Below are 24,745 nucleotides of genomic sequence, written 5' to 3'. Positions count from 1 at the left end.
GATTTGGGGTGGAAAGGAGGAGTGAGAGGGTAAGATTACACTGAGGGCAAGCAGAAAATAGAAATTTTTTTTAATTCAGAAAACAATAGTTAAAAATAAAGCTGTTCAAAATAATTTTTTTTAATTTTAAATAAGCTCCTCAATTTTACTTCTAGGTGTATGTACATGAGAAACAAAAACACACATCCACACAGAAATTTGTACACATACATTCATAGAAGTATTATTCATAATAACCACAAAAAGTGGAAACAATCCAAATGTCCATCAAATGATGAACACTAGAGTATTATTAGGTAATAAAAAAGCTATAAAGGACAGGTATAACTCATTTTAGTGCACTTTTTTGCTTTATTGAGCTTCACAAATAATTGTTTTTTACAAATTGAAGGTTTAACATGGCAACTGTGTGGAGTAAGTCTATCAGCGCCATTTTTCCAAAAGTATTTGCTTGCTTCAGGTTCTATGTCACATTCTGGTAATTCTTACAATATTTCAAACTTTTTCATTATTATTATATTCATTATGGTGATCTGCAATCATGACCTTTGATGTTACTGTATTATAAAAAGATTACGACTCATTGAAGGCTCAGATGGTTAGCATTTTTTAGCAACAAAATATTTTTAAATTAAGATATGTACTTTTTTTTAGACATGCACAGTTAAAAGTCTACACAGTATAGTGTAAACAGAATGTTTACATGCACCAAGAAACCAAAAAATTTATGTGACTCACTTTAATGCAATATTGGCTTTATTGCAATTGTTTGGAACTGAAACTCACCATATCTCCAAGATATGTCTGTAGTGATACACGCTACAACACGGCCAAGCCTCAAAAACATTATGCTAATGAGAGAAGCCAGACATAAAAGATCACACATTGTGTAATTTCATTTATATGAAATGTCCAGAGTGGGAAAATTACCTGCAGAGACAGAAAGTAGATGAGTGCTTGCCTAGGAATAAGGGAGAGAAGGGAATAGAGAGTGACCGTTACAGGGTTTCCTTCTAGGGTGATAAAAATGTTCTGAGATTAATGGTAGTCATGGTTGCACAATTCAGTGAACATAATCAATTTCATCGACTGTATATATTAAATAAGTGAATTATGGCATGTGGATTATAATTCCCTGGCGGCTCAGATGGTAAAGAATCTGCCTGTAACGAAGGAGACCTGGGTTCTATCCCTATGTTGGGAAGATCCCCTAAAGAAGGAAATGGCTATCCACTCCAATATTCTTGCCTGGAGAACTCCATGGACAGAAGAGCCTGGTGGGGTCGCAAAGAATCGGACATGACTGAGCGACTTTCACTTCACTTCACATGGCATATGGATTATATCTCAGTAGAACTATTAAGTAAGTTCTTTCTATCCACCTTGTATATTTGTTAGTTATTCTTGCATTTCTTTAGTTGATGATATACTTTAAGTCTTCATTCATAATGAGGATGGTTTTTCATTTTAAGAAAAGAATCTTCCTTTTCCTGCTACTTATACAAAATGACAAACCTAGGTTTCAACCTTAACATGACTTCTGATAATGAAAATTAACAGTGTTTCTTAGTTAGAGCCAGAACAGACCAGAGAATCTTGCCAAGAACTCGTCTTAATTAAATCCAGAAACCAACAGGACAGAAATCAGGAGGAGGAGGGCTGAGGGGACTGAACAGCTTTCTCATAACGGTGGTGGTTCTTTTGCATATATAGAAATGTTTAGAATGTCCTCAGCACAGCTGCAAAGTATTAAGAACATTGTAAACACATACAAGGTAAGCTTCACTAGATACACTCCTAACAGAAATGCAGAGGGAGAACCCATGGCCAGCAGGCAGCTCTTTAGGATGGTCTAGTGTGAGAAGTGGCTCCAGCGTCTCTCACCCCACGGGTCTGACAGGACAGTATCTGCAAGGTCTGTCACTAAAGTCAGCCTGGTGCCTCCACATGGTCCTTGTTAAAAAGTATTGGCCTCAAGAGACAACACAGTTAAAGTCTTAGAAAACATTAGACAGACTTTTCTCTCCAGTGTGTCCCCTGCGGCCTGATCCTTTCATACAAACCCATCTGAGCACCGACCCACACATCCAAGCAGCAAACACCAGCAGGCGCCCCAGGCAAGAACTCAAATCTCTGGCAGTTTCTGACTCTTGGATCCTCACTTTCGGTCCCTGTTCTTTGTGGTGATCCCCTCGTCTCCCTCTCCCCTACCTCCTCTCTGCTATTCCTCCATCATTTTCGGTTTTGCTTCCCCTTGAGCCTCAGCCCAGCTACCACAGTTAACTACCACAGTTAACCCTGACACAGCTAAATGTTAGGACCCAAAGGAAAGAGTGAAGACTTGAGGGAATGAGGAACACACAGAATGGGGGCTCTGAGGACAGAAAGAAGCATAAAAGAGGCACACAGGCCACTGTCTCAGCTGAGCCACAGTGACACAGAGGCAACATCAAGCCATGATAAACCTCGGGCTGTTCCTGCTGAGAGGAATATTTCAAACACACTGCCCAACTAACAGCTATTCCCCATTAAGGGAAATTTAGGGGTAATATCAGTCAACAGCTTGGCCCACATAACCTAAATGCCTAAACGTCAATGCTTCTAGCACAATCAGACATATTTGCAAATTAGAAAGACTGAAACATTTCCTTCCAATGAGATTTGTTTACAGTAAGTGTACCCTGGTCTGACAAAGCTTGATGTTTGTGAATGTTTATGAAACAGATTAACAAGTTTTCCCATTTCTTGGCTTTATAGAAAGCTTCTCAGGTGAAATCAAAACGTGATCTTATTAACCTCTATTATTACACAGCTTCTACTGAAGAGCTGAGGTAGATATGCAGAGTAGAAAATATGACAAGGCCTTCCAAGGAAGTCGAGCCTTTTTAATCTCTGGTCATTTCTGGGAGCAAAGGAGTTTACTTCTGAAGGGAAAACTGGAAAATTCTAAGGGTTCTGTATGCTGGCTTATAAACTACAAACCACTACTCTATACAAGATGAATTACAGAAACGAGGGAGGAATCATCAAAACACAAAAATGGTGCACAGCTGCACAGATGGGTGGTTTCAGGTCTCCCAGGTACATACGCAAAATGGAACCAAGTGACAACACCTGAGAGACTGGAGTTGCTTTTCAAGTTCAGTCACTTTGAATACCTTGGCCCACCTCCCTTTTTTTTTTTTTTTTTTTTTTTTTTGAGGCACATGGGATCTTAGTTCCCCAACCACTGATTGAATCGGAGCCCCTAGCAGTAGAAGTGCCGAGTCTTGACCATGAAGTCCCAACTAGCCCTTTTTTTAATCATTTTAATTAGTGAAAAGAAAGGAAACCACACACCACATGCATCTCGAAACTATTCACGGCATTTTGAGACCTTCCCATGAGTGGCCGGAGCAGAGCAGTGGGAGGATGAGGGAGAGAGGCAAGCACTAGTCACAGGAGGCTGACCAGCTGCAGGACTGCAATCAGACTTTATCTCAGGTGAACAGGACAGCTCTGAGCAGGGCAGTGACATGGTACATTTTTACAGTTTTAGCAGACTGATGTGTGGCAAATGTTTTCTGCTAGGGCAAAAGTAAAAGCAGCAAGACCAGTTGAGAAGAACTGTCCTACCCCTGATGAGCAATGTTGGCTCAGAGTCTAGGAACAGTCACAGAAATGAAGTAGACGTGGCAAAATATGTCCATGGGGTCACAAAGAGTTGGACACGACTGAGCAACTTCACTTTCACTTTTCACTTTCATGCATTGGAGAAGGCAATGGCAACCCACTCCAGTGTTCTTGCCTGAAGAATTCCAGGGACGGCAGAGCCTGGTGGGCTGCCGTCTATGAGGTCGCACAGAGTCAGATATGACTGAAGCCACTTAGCAGCAGGAATGTTCCTGAGATAAGGCCAATAGGACTTGCTGATAGACTGGAATACAGAGATGAGAAGCAACACGTGGAGACTCTGGAAATGAAGAGCAATGGAGGCAAGGAAGCAGAGGCTCTATTTAGAGAAGTACTGTTGTAAAGGGAGCAGAGATATGAGATATAACTGGGGGTGGGGTGGGGGGGAATGTGGAGTCAAGGAATGGGGGGTTGTTTTTGTTGGGTGGGCCAGAGGTATAACTATTTGTGTGTTTAAGAGAAAAGATATAACAGTAGATTGGTGGAAATGAGCCAAGAGAGAGAATCAGGAGTCAGGGAAGGAGGTACTTCCATCAGTGGCAAGACAGGAAGAAATTTATTCAACTGACAAACATTTATTGAGCACCTATTAGACACTCTTTGCTCTTAAGAAGTTCATAGTCTAATGCAGGAGAAAGTAATATATATAAATCATTAAGCAGCAAAGCAAGACCCATCAGAGGTATATACAAAGTATTAATGTACTATGCTGGATAGAGTGTTAATGTACTATGACAGACAGGGGCGAGGGGGAACTGCAACATACTGACATCAAATGGACAATTAACTTAAGTGAATTATTAATTATTAATATATTTTGCATAAATATTTTCCAAGCAATCGTTCCCAATTCTACTTTCAATAAAACAAAGACTCCTACTTTTATGCTTCTAAAGAACTACACAAATATAAAAAGTGGTATTTATTTAGTACCAGACTGATGGAACCAGTTTTAGTAGTCAACTGAAAAATTCAGGAGTGGAAGAAGATGGTGGAGGAGTTAAGACAGGAGATGGGGGAGATCACCAGCCTCTCCACAAATACATCAAAAACTCATCAAGATATGGAACCACTCCTACAAAGCAACCTCTAGGTGACAGCAAAAGACCCCAGGCCTCCAGGGGCACAGGCTAAGCTCCCTGGAATGAGGCAGGACAAAGATAAAGACATAAAAAGGGAGGAGACAACAGAGAACTTCTGGAGGGAAGCTTGTGCCCTGAGGGAGGGAAGGAATGGTGAAGGAGCAAGAGTTTCCGTGCACTGGGAAGCTCCCTTGCAGGCAAGACCAGGGGGTAGCAGAGGGGAAAGCCTGCAAAGCCGGGACCTAGAAGGCAGAATAGAGAGAAGGCTGTATTTCTCAGCCCATAAGCAGCTCACAGATCTTGGCCCTGATCAGATGGTAGACTTGGGGAGCTGAGAAAAAATTTAAGTAATGTTATCAGAGACAATACCTGTCTCTAATAATTTTTAAAGTTTTACTTACCATTTAAATTTTTTCCCAAGTGCTACAGAAATGAGCTCAGGAATAACTTTTCTACTCTGCAATGTTAAGTAGCTAGGGACAAAGAAAGGAGTTTTACAGAAAACAAGGACCATCATTTTCACAGCAGCAGACTTGCTGCCCTGGAGCTAGGACTTGGAAGGATTGCTCCAGGAGCCAGGGTGGGTTCACACACACCTGTGTGTCTTGTCGGGGTCAGTAACCTCCTGCATGGGATCAAAACCTGACCCAACCTCTGGGCATCCTGCTCAGGCCGTCCTGCTCTGGCCAACCATGAAAAATCAGTCAAGCACAATATACGACATGAGTAAACACTACTTTATTCCAAAAAATTGTACATATTTTCAAAATGATTCATTTCAAAAGTCAGACATTTGTTTTTGATGCTTCAAGAATATCAGCTGGATTAGGTAAAGTTTGCTGTTCTCAAAAATTACAACTTCTGATATTTTAAAAAATCATATAGTGATTCTACAATGGAAACAACCTCTAGAGAATGACAAAGGTTCAAGATCAGAGATCTTTGAATCTCAAAATAAAACAATTTCTGGGCTAATGTTTCCCACTTGGACAACTTAAATCCTCTCTTACTGCACCTACCTGCTGAGCCGCATCTCCATTCACCAAGTGAGGCATCATGGCAACCTCTCCGTTCAGCAATGGTGGCAGTTCCAGAGGGATCTGGTCGGTCATCATCATTGTGACGTACATTCATGGAGAATTTCCCTCAACTGGCTTCCTGCAAGAAAATCACCATTTTGTAAGAAAAACTCAAGACCATAAAAATTCACCTATAACAAGTCAGCTTTTTAAGTGTACCGTCATGAGGTCAGCTGAAATTCAAACTCTTCCAATCGGTGTTGGATTTAGACAGGGTGAAGCAACACCCAGGGTGGTTTCCCAGGTAGCTCAATTGTTAAAGAATCCGCCCGCCATGAGGAGACCTAGGTTCAGTCCCTGGGTTGGGAAGATCTCCTAGAGAAGGGAATGGCAACCCACTCCAATATTCTTGCCTGGAGAATTCCATGGACAGAGGAGCCTAGTGGGCTACAGTTCATGAGGCTGCAAAGAGTCGAACATGACTGAACAACTAAGCATAGACAGCAAAACCCAAGAAAAACAGCCTGAAATTGGAGACCATAGACCTGAGTCTCTAAGCAGTCAAGTTAACACAACCTCCAGTTCCTCAGCCTTGTTATTTAGAAATTAATGAATAATAGTAAGTCCCCTAAACTCAGAGATCTTCCTCAGAATAAAATGAGATAATTTGAGAAGACAGAAGTGTCAAATGAACATTTATCATGCTATCTCTAAGGTAATTACAAAAAATGAAGTCAAAGAGAAAGACTTTTAAGAAAAGTTTTTCTCTTTCATTAGGATCAAAATACTGTTCATAAGCAGTTACTCCAAGCAAAGGTTAACTACCTACACTGCAGTTGTTGCAATTTCTGACCTTGCTATTAACTCAGTAATTAATCAAGTTTTAATTCTCTCTCTCCCATCATCTCCTTGAACTGGATTTATCCTGTTGCCTATTTATAGCTTTATTAGTTGTGCCTATCTTGAACTTTCCTGTACCTGACAGAACCTACAGTACCTTGTACAGAATAAGGCTTAAAGGCACATTTCATGGTTTCCACAGAATAAATGATTTTCATGTAGGAATTCAAAATAACACAAAGCCCACTTTCATTCCATAATGGTACCTGCCACTACTATCTAGCTTTTCAATAAAACAGCAGGGACACAATAAATTCCTATTTAAGATTATATGTATTCTTTAAGAAGTATTTACCCATCCTTCACTTATATCTAAAATTTTTGCCACAAAAAGTTTAATAGCATAGACAAAGGAGAATAAACAAATACACACACGCACACACTATTTTAAATCAGTTCAGAAATAAACTGCCACGTAGTCCATTTTAAATTTTTTCTCGTTTATAATAAAGTTCCCAAATATTTCAAATTCAAGACTGTTGGGAAATGAATCCTTTAATACTCAATATCCAAATCAGGCAAAATAGCAGGTCAAATCCTTTAACTGTTCATCTCTAATTTGTCTCAAGTATGACAGAAATATTTCTTAAAACCTCCATTCTGAACATTAAATATATTTCCCTCCCCTCAAGCCCACCCAAAAGAAACCCCTTCCCTGGAAGTATCAAATGATGCATACAAGCCACCCAAGAGATTATAAATTTTTTATTTTAAATAGGTAAAATTTTACACTATTCATTATAACCCCATTTGGAAAAACTAATTATTTTAAGTACCAAACAACAAAGTCATATCCCAACTAGGGAAGCACATTCTATAATAACAAGTCTTATAATTCAGTGTTAATAGTACCATCATGCTGTTTTATGAGGCAATTACTCAGTTCCTAAGCAAATAAAAGTACAAAACTCAAAGCTCAATAGTTTATCCTAATGTAGGAAACAGATTTTTTTCACAATAAAATTAACCAAGATAACCTCCACTGACACCATGAAGACATCAACTGCTTGATTTTGAGTAGTACTACTAACGGAGTATTAATGTCCATTCCAATTTTATTTCAAATATACTTAAACCTACGAGTACACAAGGAGAGAAATGATTACTTTTCCTCAAAGTGATATTACCCAGGCCTATTTCTTAAGCGTGATGTTTTATCTAACGATTCTTCAACACTGGAGGTTGGATAAACAGGGCAGTAATTTACACGAGGGGTCTGAGGATAAAGCATCTGCACGTAAAGAAGCACTCCACACTCACTCCCACCTTTTCCTCACTCCTTCCCAAGGAAGAGTCCCAAAGCACTTGCTGGTGAGGTGATGGAGACCGTGGCTCTGTCTTCTGTCCTCCCCTCTGCTAACGTAGTGAGCACCAAAGCACTCTCCCACAAGGGACAGCCCTGATCAGCTCACAGACAAGCATAAGGATGGAACTTACTCTCTTTTCATTCAGTGCACACAGGTACTGGTAGAAGGACCTAATTGTGATCTAGTGAAAAAAAGTTCAGGCATTCCTAACCACCCATCCCTAAAACCAAAGAATGTCTCAACGCCAACATTATACCTAACACTGACAATTCCAATTTTAGACACCTTCTGGTTGGCGTCATGATAAACAATAGTATTTGCTATCATCAAAATACAGCAATCCAGACCCACAGGCTGGCGATCTTTCTTTTTTTTTTTATCAAAAAAGATCTATGCATAAAAGTTATGGTTTTTTTTTAAGGAATTATACAAATTTTATACGCATCAAATAAAAGTTAGATATCAAATAAAAAGAAACTTGAAGAACAAAGACAATGCAAGAAAAAAAACTTTTTTAAAAAGTTTTTGCATATATATATGTTACATTCAGTTTATTAGAAATAATATTTGAAAATATTTTTGAATAAAACAGGAGTTTTTGTCATTCTGTCAACGTAACAAAACCTTTCTCAGTCAACATATACTTCAAAAATATATAACAAATTACTTTGGCACTCCTTTCTCCTCTGTAAAGTGTGTTGCCACCATACTTTTGAGGGTAGTTAAAAGAATGCCTCGTGTTCTGAAAGCAGTTCTAAAAAGTGAGTTCCTGCGATATTTTCAGCAGAGGCAGTGGGACAGCCATGGCACTTCTGAAGGAAGACACTTGATGAAGGACAACACTTGTGTTGAACACCCAGCATAAAAAAAAAGAAAAACTCAGTTCCATTGACTCAGTTCTCCTGTCTGTAAAAGGAAAGATTGTCTTACAGTAGATCCTACAAACCAGAGTGTAGGAATCAGCTGGAATGCTTTAAACACTGAAGCCAAATCTCCCTGAGTGAAGAAAATGCAGAAAGCTGCATTTTCTTTTTTGTTTGTTTGTTTGTTAATAAATTTATTTATTTTAGTTGGGGGCTAATTACTTTACAATACTGTAGTGGTTTTTGCCATACATTGACACGAATCAGCCATGGGTCTACATGTGTTCCCCATCCTGAACCCCCTCCCACCTTCCTCCCCCTATCAAGCTACCAACGGTAGTTTTCACAGAACTAGAACAAATCATTTCACAATTTGTATGGAAATATAAGAAACCTCAAATAGCCAAAGCAATCTTGAGAAAGAAGAATGGAACTGGAGGAATCAACCTGCCTGACTTCAGGCTCTACTACAAAGCCACAGTCATCAAGACAGTATGGTACTGGCACAAAGACAGAAATATAGATCAATGGAACAAAATAGAAAGCCAAGAGATAAATCCACGCACCTATGGACACCTTATCTTCGACAAAGGAGGCAAGAATACACAATGGAGAAAAGACAATCTCTTTAACAAGTGGTGCTGAGAAAACTGGTCAACCACTTGTAAAAGAATGAAATTAGAACACTTGCTAACACCATACACAAAAATAAACTCAAAATGGATTAAAGATCTAAACGTAAGACCAGAAACTATAAAACTCCTAGAGGAAAACATAGGCAAAACACTCTCCGACATAAATCACAGCAGGATCCTCCATGACCCAACTCCCAGAATATTGGAAATAAAAGCAAAAATAAACAAGTGGGACCTAATTAAAATTAAAAGCTTTTGCACAACAAAGGAAACTATAAGCAAGGTGAAAAGACAGCCTTCAGAATGGGAGAAAATAATAGCAAATGAAGCAACAGACAAACAATTAATCTCAAAAATATACAAGCAACTCCTGCAGCTGAATTCCAGAAAAATAAACGACCCAATCAAAAAATGGGCCAAAGAACTAAACAGACACTTCTACAAAGAAGACATACAGATGGTTAACAAACACATGAAAAGATGCTCTACATCACTCATTATCAGAGAAATGCAAATCAAAACCACAATGTGGTATCATTTCACGCCAGTCAGAATGGCTGCTATCCAAAAGTTTACAAGCAATAAATGCTGGAGAGGGTGTGGAGAAAAGGGAACCCTCTTACACTGTTGGTGGAAATGCAAACTAGTACAGCCACTATGGAGAACAGTGTGGAGATTCCTTAAAAAACTGGGAACAGAACTGCCATATGACCCAGCAATCCCACTGCTGGGCATACACACCGAGGAAACCAGAATTGAAAGAGACACATGTACCCCAATGTTCATTGCAGCACTGTTAACAATAGCCAGGACATGGAAGCAACCCAGATGTCCATCAGCAGACGAATGGATAAGGAAGCTGTGGTACATATACACAATGGAATATTACTCAGCCATTAAAAAGAATACATGTGAATCAGTTCTACTGAGATGGATGAAACTGGAGCCCATTATACAGAGGGAAGTAAGCCAGAAAGAAAAACACCAATACAGTATACTAATGCATATATATGGAATTTGAAAGATGGTAACGATAACCCTATATGCGAGACAGAATAAGAGACACAGATGCATAAAACAGTCTTATGGACTCTGAGGGAGAAGGTGAGGGTGGGACGTTCTGAGAGAATAGCATTGAAACATGTATATTATCGTATGTGAAACAGAACACCATTCCATGTTCGATGCATGAGACAAACACTCAGGGCTGGGGCAATGGGATGACACAGGCTGGCGCTCTTAAGCACAGGTGTCAGGTCCAAGTTGGGTAGTTAAACTCCAGGTTCTGCAACTGTGGGATAAAAGGATAGATCACGCCCCTAGTTCCATGAAAGTCTTATAAATGTTAAGATGAGAGAAGGTGGGAGCCCACACAGAGTTGAAAAAAATCCCAGAGAAACAAAGCCCACTGGCACAAAGAAATACTTGTATTTGCTTTTGAAAATCTTATAGGCAACTTTGGGCAATGCAGCTATTCCATACAAAAAAAAAAAAGATGCCTGAGTCCTGTATTTCTTTCCTACTAGATGATAGATTATCCGCCTCACAGATGTGCAGTGGTTGTTGCAAATTACTAAGAGGGGAACAAGGGAGGGGAATATACGGGGAACTGTGCAGAAAAAAGTCAACTATATATACAAGCAACTCCTTAGACAGCACACAGTGGGAACTTATAAACACCATACACTCCTAGTGCCCCAACTCAACCAGCCAACAACCATACCTTTAATCATGGAGAAAAAGGGAAGAATGAATAAAGTGAACTCTGCCATAGAGTCTCACTTCTCATAACCAAAGTTGTTAATCCTCTTTACCCTAGGACACCAGCTTGCTAAAAATCCAACGCCTACATTTTAGTCCCCAAGAGGTCCACCAAAGGCAAACCAGATTTTATCCTGCCTAGAATACAAGGTAAGAGATTGACCTAGATGGGGTGGTTCACACAGTCAACAATGTTTAAATACCCCTTTCTACACTCCATGCACATACAGAGGATACGTTCATTTGCCTAGAATTCAAAGGACATACAAAAAAAGTAATAAATTATCTCTAGGCAAGATAATGCCCAGCTATTTAACAAGGCAACTGCCTGGCAACCAGTCCTTAAATCATCATGGAACAGAAACCATTTAGTGCCATGGCCTGTAAAAAGGACAAGAGAAAAGGCAGGAAGAAGAATTATAAAAGAATGAAAACCATAGATGCAAAACATAAGACTTGGAGTACAAAGCAATACTGTACTATGGTTATTACCTAGTTTTGGTTATTTCCTAGGGATGGAGATGGGTTGGGAGGAAGTAATGACTTTTCCAAATATAAAGTCAAATGTTCAGGCTGCAAACTGGGAAAACCACTCGGCCCTAGCCACTGATAGTTATAGAAGGTTAAGTCAGGCCAAGAGACTGGGGAAGGCTTGCCATGCATCAATAATTAAATGGTGACCGCTCCCCAAAAAAGTGAGTCTCTTCTGTTTTGGCTGGTAATCCAAACAAAACTACACATGTACTCAATTTAAACAGGTGTGCCTCAGCCCCACTGCTTTGAGGAGACCTGGAGAATCTGACATGCCTAAGAAAGATGACCAAACTTTTTAAATGGAATTTTTAAAATGAAGCCATGAATGTGGAAGGCTTACTATCCAAACAGTTAACTTTAAGGACCAAAAACTTTATTTGCCATGATTGTGGATGGAAATTATACATTTTCTAACTTCATTATAGAGCAGGCTGGCCATAACTTTATTTTTTCTTAGGGACGTAGGGTCACTGTTTACAATACCGTGTTCAGTCACAAGGTGATATAGTAGGGAGTTCCTAGGCATTCTGACCTTACCTACTCAGAGAAATTCACCCCTCAGTGCCCTGTGTCCGTGATCCCTGGATAACTGAGCTGTAACTGCTTTTCGTGTCAGTCAGAAAGTCTGACGAGAAATCATCCCGACAAAACCCTCATTACCCTGGGCCGGGTTCCTTCTTCCCTAGACAGATGTGCATCTGAGCAGGCCAAAGCGATCACAGCACTCATGAATTTTACTCAAGGCTCTCCCACATCCACACTGTCCTCGCACACAACCGAGTTTTTGCAATAAATTCATTCTTGGATTTTCCAGGCAAGAATACTGCAGTGGGTTGTCATTTCCTTCTCCAGGAGATCTTCCCAACCCAGGGATTGAACCCAGGTCTCCTGCATTGTAGGCAGATGCTTTACAGTCTGAGCCACCAGGGAAGTCCCCTTTACAAATAAAGAATCAATAAATGTGCTACAAAACTAATCAGAATAAACCAATGGAAAACAGATGACCTCTACTACAATGTTTTTTTTTAATTCTCTGAATATTTTTTTTTCACACACAGAGCTCCAAGGTTTCACTCCTATTCTTTTTAATTCTTACCCATGCTTCCATTTCAAAGAATTCAGTGATAACCACAGGCCCTCACAACCTCTCCCCTAACCACACATCCTAACATAAAACCACAAGCGCTTCATGCCTGGCCAGTTCTGTTCTTTTGATTGACAGGGAAGGGATGCCACATGAGCTCTTGTGGTTGACTTCCCTCTCTCCTGAAAGCAAGTCGTTTGTTACCTTCCTTACATGCAGAGAGGCCCAGAACCAAAGAAGTATGCTAATGGCAAGGGTGGGTGGTGGGCATGCTGAAAAACAGATCCTCACTGTTAGTAACACATTTAGTTCTGTCCAAATATGACCCTAAAGCTTTTACAAAACACCTTACTTTAAAACAATATTACAAAGGGTCTTCAGTTTTTACATTACTCTAGGCACTGAGTTATTACTTTTTCCTTTTATTTTGCTTCCTTCACTCCAAGTCTAAAAAGGTTTTCCATGGTATTTTGGCCCCAAACTATACTAAGAAACATACGGCCAATTTCATAAAAAAAAAAAAAAACCCTGATTCTCAGGAGAGAACTACAGATCCATTTCCAAAGGCCAGAGAAAGCAGTTATATACTAGGAAGAATTTCTAACTTGAAAAAAATCAAAGCCTTCTTCACTGCTGGGAGAGTTTTAAGTCTGTGGGCCTGGCCTTCAAATGTGTAACAAAATGTCCTGCACCTCACTCCATGGGCCAATGACCCAAATTCCTTACATTAATTCAAGATGTGAGTGAGCAGTACAGTACACAAATTAGTTTCAGATGACAAGAGGAAAAGAACCCCAAGAGCATCAAAAAAAACAAAGCATAACCATCAGTGCCAAATGAAATGACCCAGCGGGGTGAAAGGAGATGGACTCCCTGAGTTAAATCTCAGGCCAGCGCCAAGGTGCAGGCTCCCAAGCTCACTTTACCTACCAAAAGTCATGTGACTTCTGACCTATTCTAAACCATCCCAGGGAAGTGCAGAAAAAGTAAAAGCAGAACGAGAACCAATAAGATGAATGCATTGTGTCAATCATACCTCAATTTTTTCTTAAAAAAAAAGCACATCATCGGTTTTAACTTTTTGCTTCCATCTGCAATTCAAATACACTTTCAGAAGCAAAAGGGGTTTCTTGATGAATGGGAAATGGATGGATAGAAATCAATTAAGACCTATAAAGCAATTAGGCAAATAATCTAATAAATAAAACCATCTTCAGAATTCATACCACGTGTGCAGTGCTTAGTTGCTCAGTCCATGTCCAACTCTTCGCGATCCCAGAGACTGTAGCCCAGCAGGCTCTGTCCATGGGATTCTCCAGGCAAGAATACTGGAGTGGGTTGCCATGCCCTCCTCCAGGGGATCTTTCCAACCCAGGGATCAAACCCAGGTCTCTTGCATTGCAGGCAGATTCTTTACCGTTGAGTCACCAGGGAAGCCCATGAATACTGTAGTGGGTAGCCTATCCATTCTCCAGGGGAGCTTCCCAACCCAGGAATCGAATTGGGGTCTCTTGAATTGCAGGACTGCTCTTTACCAGCTGAGCTATGAGAGAAGCCCTCAGAATTCGTACCACTAAAAGTTAACTGTGATTCCATAAAGCTTGAATCTTTTCCAATAAAATATACATTAACCAATCACCTTCACAAAATCTAAGCAGCACGAAAACATTTTGCTTGCTGTTTGCCTGTTCTGCAGCCTGAGAAGAATATGCTCATGGGCACATTAGTAAAATCATAGCTTGATTCATACTTCAACAAAAGTTCCTTCTCTGCTAAAAATACTTAGTGACTTCTAACAGTAAAAATCTACTCTGGACCATGTGTCAGAAAATCGTCACAAACACCATGGAAATGTTCTAGCCATTTTTCTTAAATAGTAATAAGGAAAAGAAATTTTTTTTTTCCTGATTCAACACAGCAAGGAGTCAAAATTAGTAGTCAAAACGACGATATGATAAACTTACTGAATCACAAAAAAAAAAGAAGTGGGGCTTTGTTTTGCTGTGTTGTGTTTGAAGCAGATGGGTATGACAGGTTACTATGAAATTACTGTATCTCTTTTAAAACAATATAATTATCAGATGCCTAATGTTTTATGAGTGATTAAAAGTTTCTTAATGGCTCCCAAAGTAAAACCTAAGCCTAATAAAATGTAATTTATTACAACAAACATTTATGCAGCTGATTCACACTTGTATATGCCATGACTGTGGTAAAGAAAGAAAAATCTTAAAAAGTCAAAATTTGACAGAGAATCATACTGCCCAGAAAAAAGAAAGAAAAACTGCTTTCCTGAACTTCCTTCTCATACAGGTGGCCATTGTGTATACATGCTCTCAGTTACAAGGACTGACAGCTTCCTAGTGTGTCGTCCTCTTATTATCCAGATTTAGGAAAACAAAGCGGGAGAGATGAGGAAGGGAGAGTTATTGAAAGAGAAAGAGAAGAAAATGTGTTTTAAAAGTTAGTTATACACATTCTTACAAGTAATGGGGTATCAAAGTATCACTGCTGTTTTCATCAGAGAAACGTCATACGTTCCTGCTCCATTCTGGTTTTGAAAGATAAATCCCTGACTGATACTTCAAGACCTAGAAATTCTCAAAACGGTTCTAGCCTTCTGAGCAAAATGCAGCTTTCTGATAATAACTATAGAAACACCAACAATAGCATCAATAGAAAAAAATAATAATAATGAAAACAAAATAGAAACACTGTGCCACTTCCTTTACCTCTGAAATTGAAAAAAATCTGCTCATCCATCAAGACACATCAGCCTGTTTTTACCATGTTCCTGCCACGGTGAAAGCAGGACTTTTCTCTCCCTTCTGGTAACAACTACAGCAGTGGCATTGGCATTGGCGCTGACTGTGTGGAATAAGCATGTGGCCACTTAGGAACCTGATGTGGGGCACTGCCATCGGGCAAGAAAAGGCTGGAGGTGGTTTCAGTGCTTCTCTTTGTACTGTCTCTCCCGTACACTATGGGCAACCATGAGGAAAGGTACCTGTACAGGCCAACACTCTCCTGAAAATCAAATTAAACTGTCCCCTCAAAAAGGATATGAAGAAAAATTTAAAGATATTTATTAGAATTTTTCACAGCCCCTCCACTAAAAACTGTTCAAAGGACCACTGGTATGTTATAGGAACAATAAGAGCACTGGAGCAGAGAGACCCCAAGACTGAGTACTGGAAAACATGAGTTCTAATCTGAGGTTACCAATCATCAGCTTTAAATCTGGACAATTAATTCCTCCTTTTACCAAATGACAAGGTTATAGATTCACCTTCAAGGTTTCTTTTTGCTCTATTATCGTTCAAAACACCTCTGCCTACAGTGCTTACTTCATACAGATTAAATAAAAACTGAAAAAAGAGGTTTACTCAAACTCTAAAAACCTATTAGCTCCTCTTACTCATATGAATATAATCTGAGCCTTCTGGATAAGAGAGGAAGAACCTAAAGAAAATGTTGAAAAAAGAACCTACTGAGTAAACAGTGATAGTAATCACTGTGCTTGTATGCCAATGAAATCTAATTTTACAGCTGAGTTCTACACAGCTGTGAAAGAAAGACTCTTGCCATGGCTTGCCACTTGAATGAGAGAAGGAGTGGTGATAACTGTTCATGCAGAAAAACTTCTTGAGACATGAGCAGTACCTGGAGGTATGCACCCAGCTGGTTGGTTGAGGCACAAATAGTCTGGAATTTGTCTTCTTGTCTGATATGAGTTCATTAGTGAAGTTAAATCACAGTTGTCTGAAAAAGTTCCTAACCTTAAAAACATTCTTGGTTTTAGCATCCAACTATAAACACAGGAGAACTAAGTGGCAACATTTAAATCCACAGGAGAAATCCTGTGAAATTGAGCTTAGATTAAAAACACCACCGCCACTGCTGCCATGGGTTAAAATAAATAATAATATGTGATTCAAACAACAAATAAAAAAAGAACTGTCCACTGTGCTCCAGAGGCTAAGGAGAGATGTCAAGTAGTCTAATGTATAGGCCCCACCTTCAAGAATTCATAGATGCTTTCTTTATTCTAATTTAGCACAGTCACATCTGAACTCAAAACTACTATATAAGGAAGGCACTATTTCCTGAGAAGGAGAAATACTCTACATGTCTGAGGATCATATGTAAACATTATATCCATCAAGGCTATTTTTATAATTCTCCATGAATATACAGAGGTTGGCTGCTTCCACAGCCCCTCAATATACCCCAAATCTTTAATGAAACACAAAAACTTTTTTTAAAATTACATCATTATATATACACAATCTCTGGACCTCAGATCCATATCCACACATAAACAGCTCAGTTCTACAAATATTAACTAAAAGGGAAAGGCTGCCCAACTTCAAAAAAAAAAAAGTTTACCAACACAAGGTCCGTTTGTTTTGTTCATTGTTTTTAAACAGTGTTTAAAGAGGTCTGCAGATGTAATTAGACATTTTTATTAGAACACCTAGACTCCGGGTACACTCAGCACAATAAATCTTACATCCTTCTCTCACATCCCAAGGATGACAGTCTAGCATCTACAAAAGAACATTCCAAAGCTATGAGCCCTTATTTTCAGTCACATCCAAGCTAACTTTGTCACATACTTTATCCAAAGATGAGAATAACTGAAAATATTTCTTTGCAATGACTTGGAATTGTGTGTTTGTTTCTTTATATCTTTTTCTATAGGATGTTGGAAAAAAGTCTAGAAAACTATAATCCAAAAATGGAAGGAAAAAAAAAAGGTCACTCCTAAAGCCCCCTCCAGCTCTAGGTCTTCCTACCTCCACACCAGTCAAGCTCTAAGGTAGGGGGGTGGGGGGTGGGTAGGGGGCTGTGGAGGAGGGGGGGAGTGGGGGGAGGGCGCAGCGGCACCGGTCACAGGGTTATAGAAAGAGATGAGATTTAAACTATGAAGACACTCAACTCCTCACCCAGCCCTCGGGCATTACCACCTGCCTGGAAGCCCCACAGCAGGCTGACAGGTCCCACTGATCCTCAGGGCCCCGGCTCAAGGTGTGCCTGCACAGCCCCTGGGTTTCAGTTCCTTCATCTGTAATGTCAGTGCCTTAACACAACTTCTAGATGGGCTTCCCTGCTGGCTTAGCAGTAAAGAATCTCCCTGCAATGCAGGGGACCCCGGTTCAATCCCTGGGTCAGGAAGATCCTCTGGAGGAAGGCATGGCAACCCACTCCAGTATTCCTGCCTGGAGAATCCTACAGACAAAGCAACCCATAGGGTTGCACAGAGTTGGACATGACTGAGCGACTAAACAGTAGCAGCAGCACATTTCCCTCTAATGAAATCCAAAATATATTTTTATTATTCTGCTTTTAGAGATCTATTATGAATTAAATTTACATTTTTATAACCACTTGGGTACCTAACAGCCAGGTATAACACTTGTTACTTTGGGGGGAAGGGAAAATGTATTGCAAACACCAAACCATTTCTGAGAAAGGCTGAGAGGAAGTCCCCAAAGCAAAGACGGTCACGGCTTAAAGCCCCTGTGCACTAATTGTTCCCGAGCCTCACAGCATTCAAGTGAAGGAGGCAGTATTCCCCTCTGAACAGATATTATTATAACTAAGGTTGAGAGAGGTTAAACGATGTGCCGAAAGAGACTCAGACAGAAAGTGATGGTAAGACATCAACACTCTCTCAGGGAGCTGATTATAACATCTAAGAATCCGGCAACAAAACATGGCAGTGGAAAGGCTGATGAAAAATTCATAGGTTAGTGAATTTTAAAAATTAGACAAAACAAGCTCATAGTACAAAATTCAAAAGGTAACTTTCAAAGACACCCAATCAAAGTACATTTCTCTCCTATCCAGTCCCCAGTTCCCTGTACACAAAGCCAGTAACTGAATTTTTGGTGTATCCTTACCAAGATGCAGATTTAATGATTTTTTAAAACACTTTTTAAAGTAGCTTAAGGGAAGTTAAGCAAATTCACTGTACTATCATGTAGTCCAGATGGTTAAAATTTAGGGAGAAAAAGGAAACAGCAGAAAAACAAACTAGAAAATACTGAAGTTAAACCCTCAGTGGTGACATTCAGAGAGACTACGATGGGCCATAATGAAACACAAAAGCAAAATTACTTCACAGAAACACAAAAGCAAAATTACTTCACAAAGGAGGGCAGCTTAGCAAGTTATTGATGAGGAAACTGTTTAGAACAAGGTATTTGAATAGTACAACGGGTTTCAAGATTCTATTATTTTCAATATCCCAAAAGAAGGACTCAGCTGAAGAAAATCTAAAATATCAAATCAAAGGACATGAACAGAGATAATCAACCATTCTTTTAACAAATATTTACTGAGCATCTACTGTGTACCAGGGACTGTACTAGAATTTTAGGATTCTAGAAACGAAGGCATGAGGTTTAAATAGTATTACACTGAAATGTTATATTCGATAACCCAAATCCACATTGGACACTTCTGACAAAACCCATCAACAGACCACCATGCTCTATGAAACCTTTCATCTGAGATAAGCTTCACAGTCTAAATCTGGTTTCCCAGCTGCGGCATCTTTCCTAGTCTTAAGTGTGCCAGAAGATGAATTTGTCTCAAAACATGCCCCCTTCCTCAACCTTCATTTCTGATTAACCAGAAGAATACTAAATTTTTTTCTTTAATCAGCTCATATAGAACTCAGTCATGCTTATTTATGCAACAACAAACTCAGTTTTGTTGAATTGATGTTATAAAACACTCATGACAAGGATGAGCTCTGAAGCTGTTACTTCAGTCTCATAGAAGCATCATTGGTGTTTTATTCAGTTTATAATTAAATATGCATCTCAAATATTTCTAACACTTTATTACTAATTTTAGATGTTGGTTCCAATATTTCCTCCTCTCCTATGTGGGGGGAGAGGGGGTGGTGGAGAAACAAACAAGAATAGTATACAATACACTGAAAATCAGTTTGCTGCTCCTGCTGCTAAGTCGCTTCAGTCGTGTCCGACTCTGTGCGATTCCACAGACGGCAGCCCACCAGGCTCCGCCGTCCTTGGGATTTTCCAGGCAAGAGTACTGGAGTGGGTTGCCATTGCCTTCTCCGAAAATCAGTTTACAAACATGTTTTTTAAAACAAACTATTTCTTTAAGAGTCCACAACTGATGACGTCCTCATAAGCAGCTCTGTATTTCACCTGGTGGGACTAAACACACCACAAATACCAGGTGTTCCTTAGCACTTACAAGGTACTGAAACAGAAAATTCACATGAAATGATGCTTATAAAGAAACAAATTAGCAGGTGCAAAGACACACTGTGCAAGGGAGTATCTATTTACTATTTCAAATTTTAGACCATTACAAAATTTTAACATGAATACACACTTTACTAATTCAGACTAATACTTTTGAAAACTCCAAAATGTGGAATTTTTCAGAAAAAAAAATTTTTTTCTTTCTTTTAAAGGTAAAAGAAAAAAAAATGCAAGGAGATTTGTTTTACTGGATGAAATGGCAATTGGTCTATACAAACTCACATGCAAATGAAGTGAATCTAAATGTTTGAAAGCATGGTACTTGCTTATATTCTAAGCAACCCCTGTGAATAATGATGACATCATTAATTACACTAATATAGTTTGTTAAGAAAATGCAGAGAGGCTGCATTTATTTATTTATTTATTCACTTAGGTTCTGCTTTGTGTAAGACACTCTTTTGTTCTGAAATCATTCAAACTTCAAATTTAAGCAGTCCACTAACAGGCTTTAAAACCTTTCCAGGAAACTAATTTTAAATTTCAACTCTGCTACAAAATGCATGGTCTCCAATTCAATTTTTGTATTTCTCCTCATGTGAAAGGATGAAAGACAAAGTATTTTTCAGTTAACACTACTGAACGGCACAAAAGCATAAGATTGAAAAAGACATAAAAACATTTTAGGATTATTAATAGTTACAACCTCATGAAACCTATTACAAGAATTTCAGGATCACCCAAGGGCCCCCCATATCAGACTCTGACAACCACTACTCCATGCCAAACACCTGAGATGTAAAAATGTAAGAAAAATGTAAATTCACTTTCTAGTAGACAAACTGTCCCTATTTTATATACTCTGTACATCCACAATTCACCTGGCAGGGTCTGAAACAAAGAATAAATTAACCCAAATGAAAAGTATCCAAATTCCAGCATGGACTTTTCTCTCCAAGAGTTTATGTTACACTCTTTAAAGTACTTCAGTGAAACAAATTCATTTGGTAAAATCTTGATAAGAGAGCAGCAGGCTGGAGGGATAGGGAATGGATGTTGGGGAGCAAGTACTCCTGGGCTTGGAATGTCAGGAATGTGAGCACACATTGGGGGAGAGAGTGGGACCTGACTCCAATAAATCCAAGCCCACTGGACGGGGTCTGAGTTTAGTCTCACAAGTAGTCACATTTATGCCCTGGATTCAAAGCAAACCATCCATTCCAAGGAAATAAAGACAAATAATTTTGTGTTGCCATTCCCAAGTAAGACTCTTAACTGCTCTGATCTCCAGACCTTCATTGACTGCTCAATGAGCCCATTTGAAATCCACAGATGACTTGATCTAGTGTTTTCTACAGTCACTGCTCTATTTTCTTTATCCGTAGCCTATTAGGTCTTCACCAGAGAACCCAAAAGGAGTTTTCGTGACACAAAAGGATAAGTCTTAAAACAAGAACCTCAAGCTTCAAATATAAACAGAACAGTTAGTGAAAAGGTGACATTCATTTTCCTAGAGCAGCAAGTAAGCAAGATCAAAATATGTCACAGCCAACTGATTTACATTCAGCAAACACTGTTAGGTAAGGGGCTTCCCTTTTATTTTTAAAAATAGATTAAGCAAGCATATTAATTTTTCACTGGCCACTATAAATAAGTGGAACTACAAAATAGTTTCTTTGCAAGGGGATTCTGGCCAGGCGCTGAGTCTGACCCCGAGTGGAAAGTGTATTTACGTTGCGGAGAGGCCGCATTGTGTGTTGGTGGGAAACCACTTCTCACAAGCCTCCCATTCAAGGGAGGCCTCCACAACAGGCCCTCACACAGGAAGCAGGCCTCACCAAGAGCACCTCAGACCGTTCCAGAGAGAGCTTTCCAAGGCAGGCGACGGTGAACCACTGTAAGTGCCATGTTCACAGGCCCCAACTGCCTATACTTCAGGGGAAACAAAGCTGGTGTTGTCCACAATCAAGCCCCCAGGTTCTTCCCAAGGTTAAAGAGAAGCAGTCGACAAGTACATTTCATTTTGTAGCTAATCTCTCAGGGTATCACTTTATTTAAAAAAAAAAGTCACAAGGACATGATATTTGCTTTTCTCAAAAAAACTGGAAAATACTCCTAAGAAGCTATTGCTTTTCAAAACTAATGAAAGGTGTTAGTATTTAATATGTAATTTAAAAGAAATCAAAATTTTAAGTCACTTATCTCTCCTGAAAATTAGGGTTCCTTAATTTTGCTTAACTGCCAAAGCAAAAAAATAATTAATGCCTCAAATGGGAAAGTGGGCACTGTCAGCATCATATCAATGACTTCTGCACAAATATGTGAGGAAATAAAGATAATGGTGACACATGCCATCAAATCAATCAACTGCTAGTTGAAAAATAAAATAAACAAGTAAGTTTCATAAATGTGTGGGTCCGGTCACTCAGTCGTGTCTGACTCTTCACAACCCCGTGGACTACAGCCCACCAGGCTCCTCTGTCCATGGAATTTCCCAGGCAAGAATACTGGAGTGGATTGCCATTTCCTCCTCCAGGGGATCTTCCAGACCCAAGGTTCAAACCCACATCTCTTGCAATGGCAGGTGAACCACTGAGCCTCCATCAGTTTGACTTTTTCCTCCCTACCTCAGTTTTTTAAAAACACACACACACACAACTGAGTTCTTTCAAAAATGTTATTAAATTCTCAATACCCCATTTCTCAACCTGCTAAAGAGAAGTAACAGCTGCTTCCTACAGGAGTATTCTTAGGTCATTAAATAATTTAATGATACTGGGCAAGGGGCAAATCTCCTCTGGCTTGCTTTTCTCATTTCTCTAATTAGGGGACTGAACTCCATGATCAAGGTCCCTGGCAGCTCTAACAACTTGTCAGTTTGGGTACAGCGACAAAGAATATCACTATTAGCACATACATCTCAAGGGTTGATAGGAAGTCTAATACTTGAGGCAGTCACCATAAAATGAAAAGGATCTGTACCCATAAATACTACTACTTACAAACTTCAGGAAGTCACTACTGCAACATGGAAAAAGTAAACCAGAAATATTACATGGAGATGTTCATAACAATATTCAGTGGCATGTACAGGGTATATATGTACACATAACTGCTTATAAGACTGTAGTGAAATAAAACCAAAATGTTAACAATGGTTAACCTATGGATAATGAAATGAGTTATATTTTTTCTTTTGTATTTATATTTGAGCACCTATAATTTGTATAATTATAAAAGTTAACTTTTAAAAACCCAAATAATTCAATCTAAGCTGCACCATGTGACTGCTTACATTTTTGTGGTGAAATATTTCCAATTCAATGTACAAACATACAAATAAAGACCTAAAAGACACGATTTAGCCAACTGTCCCAGAAGGAGCTTCCACCATTCGGCCTGGACTGTGTGGAACACAACAATGGAAGAACATCTGTGGTTAAGTAATAGATTGATTTGGTAACATTTACAAAACCAGCCCTGGGGTCATGCTTGCTGAGTAATCCCTAAGATTAGGCATGCTCACTAGGACCAACCAGAAAAGTTTTTTTGTTTTTGTTTTTTAAAGGGAGGAAGGGAAAGCAGGTTCCCCAGTCTTATTACCTTTTTAGATAACAAGCACTCCAAAAAAATCTTCCTTGAACTGCCAAAATAAATCAAACTTTCTAGGTGGAGAAGTCAATCAAATGAGACCCAGCAAGTCTCAAGATAAACTAATAATAGCAATCTGGTACATACTTACTTAGCTGTGCTAACTACGCTAGTCCCTAACTAGCACAAAGGACTTCAAAAACTCTAGCTATGAAAAGTACAGGGTGGGGCCCAAGTTCCCTCAGGGTTGGCAGGCTTCATTCTCAGAAGAAAACTAACTACCCATTCTTATCTTTGTGGCTTCTCTCTACTGGTGCACCCTCCCTCATCTGAAACCTAAAAATATTTGTCCTGTGTTTCAATTCCCACATCCCCATGTATTATATAATACATGTCTACTCTAGGAACCTGGAAATACAGAAAAACAGGACGAAGGTTTCCATTCACCTAGAAACATCCACTGTTAAAAAGGTGATGTGTTTCATTTCAATTTCTTCTATCCATAAGTAAGTAAGTAAGTGTTAGTCACTCAGTCATGCCCGACTCTTTGCGACCCCATGGACTGCAGCCCACCAGGCTCCTCTGTCCATGGGATTTTCCAGGCAAGGATACTGGAGTGGGTTGCCATTTCCTTTTCCAGGGGATCTTCCCAACCCAGGGATTGAACCCAGGTCTCCTGCACTGCAGGCAGATTCTTTACCGACTGAGCTACAAGGGAATATGAAAGCTATAAAGTTAGAGGGCTATAGTTTACACAGTATAGACCTATTTTTCATTTTTTTTTTTTATTTTTCATTTCTGATATTTCATGATCATAACACTGACAACTTTTAAAAAATAAAGAACTGGTTCCCAACTAACATTTTCAGAGAATGTGGCAAAATCTTCTTCAGGGTCCTTGACCTTAGCGTAAAGCTAGGGAATATCATGTATTCAACTGAGATGACCAATGTGTACCAAAGGCATAATTTCTTTCTATCTGACATCAGGTTATAATGATATAATACTCTTAGATTATGTGTAAGTATTTAAATAGAATTATGAAGTGAA

The 24,745-nt window shown here is 39.3% G+C and overlaps 1 protein-coding gene across 9 annotated transcripts in view; it reads right to left on the bottom strand.

Moving 5' to 3' along the window:
• FNDC3B (fibronectin type III domain containing 3B) overlaps positions 1–24,745 on the bottom strand; it is a 362,295-nt gene that overhangs the window by 278,128 nt on the left and 59,422 nt on the right. For all 9 annotated transcript variants that reach the window (XR_014077090.1, XR_014077092.1, XR_014077091.1 and 6 more), the window contains one exon: positions 5,774–5,912. Coding sequence is in view for 5 of the 9 variants with exons in the window: in XM_081570938.1 (XP_081427064.1) it covers positions 5,774–5,884 (111 nt within the window). In the remaining 4 variants the exon portion in view is untranslated. The remainder of the gene's footprint in view (positions 1–5,773; positions 5,913–24,745) is intronic.

The sequence above is a fragment of the Giraffa tippelskirchi genome, chromosome 2, assembly GCF_054371585.1.
Source record: "Giraffa tippelskirchi isolate mGirTip1 chromosome 2, T2T-mGirTip1v1.2.pri, whole genome shotgun sequence".
Classification (NCBI taxonomy): Eukaryota; Metazoa; Chordata; class Mammalia; order Artiodactyla; family Giraffidae; genus Giraffa; species Giraffa tippelskirchi.
The sequence above is the reverse complement of the archived record's forward strand: the minus strand, read 5'-3'. Positions and strand labels throughout refer to the sequence as shown.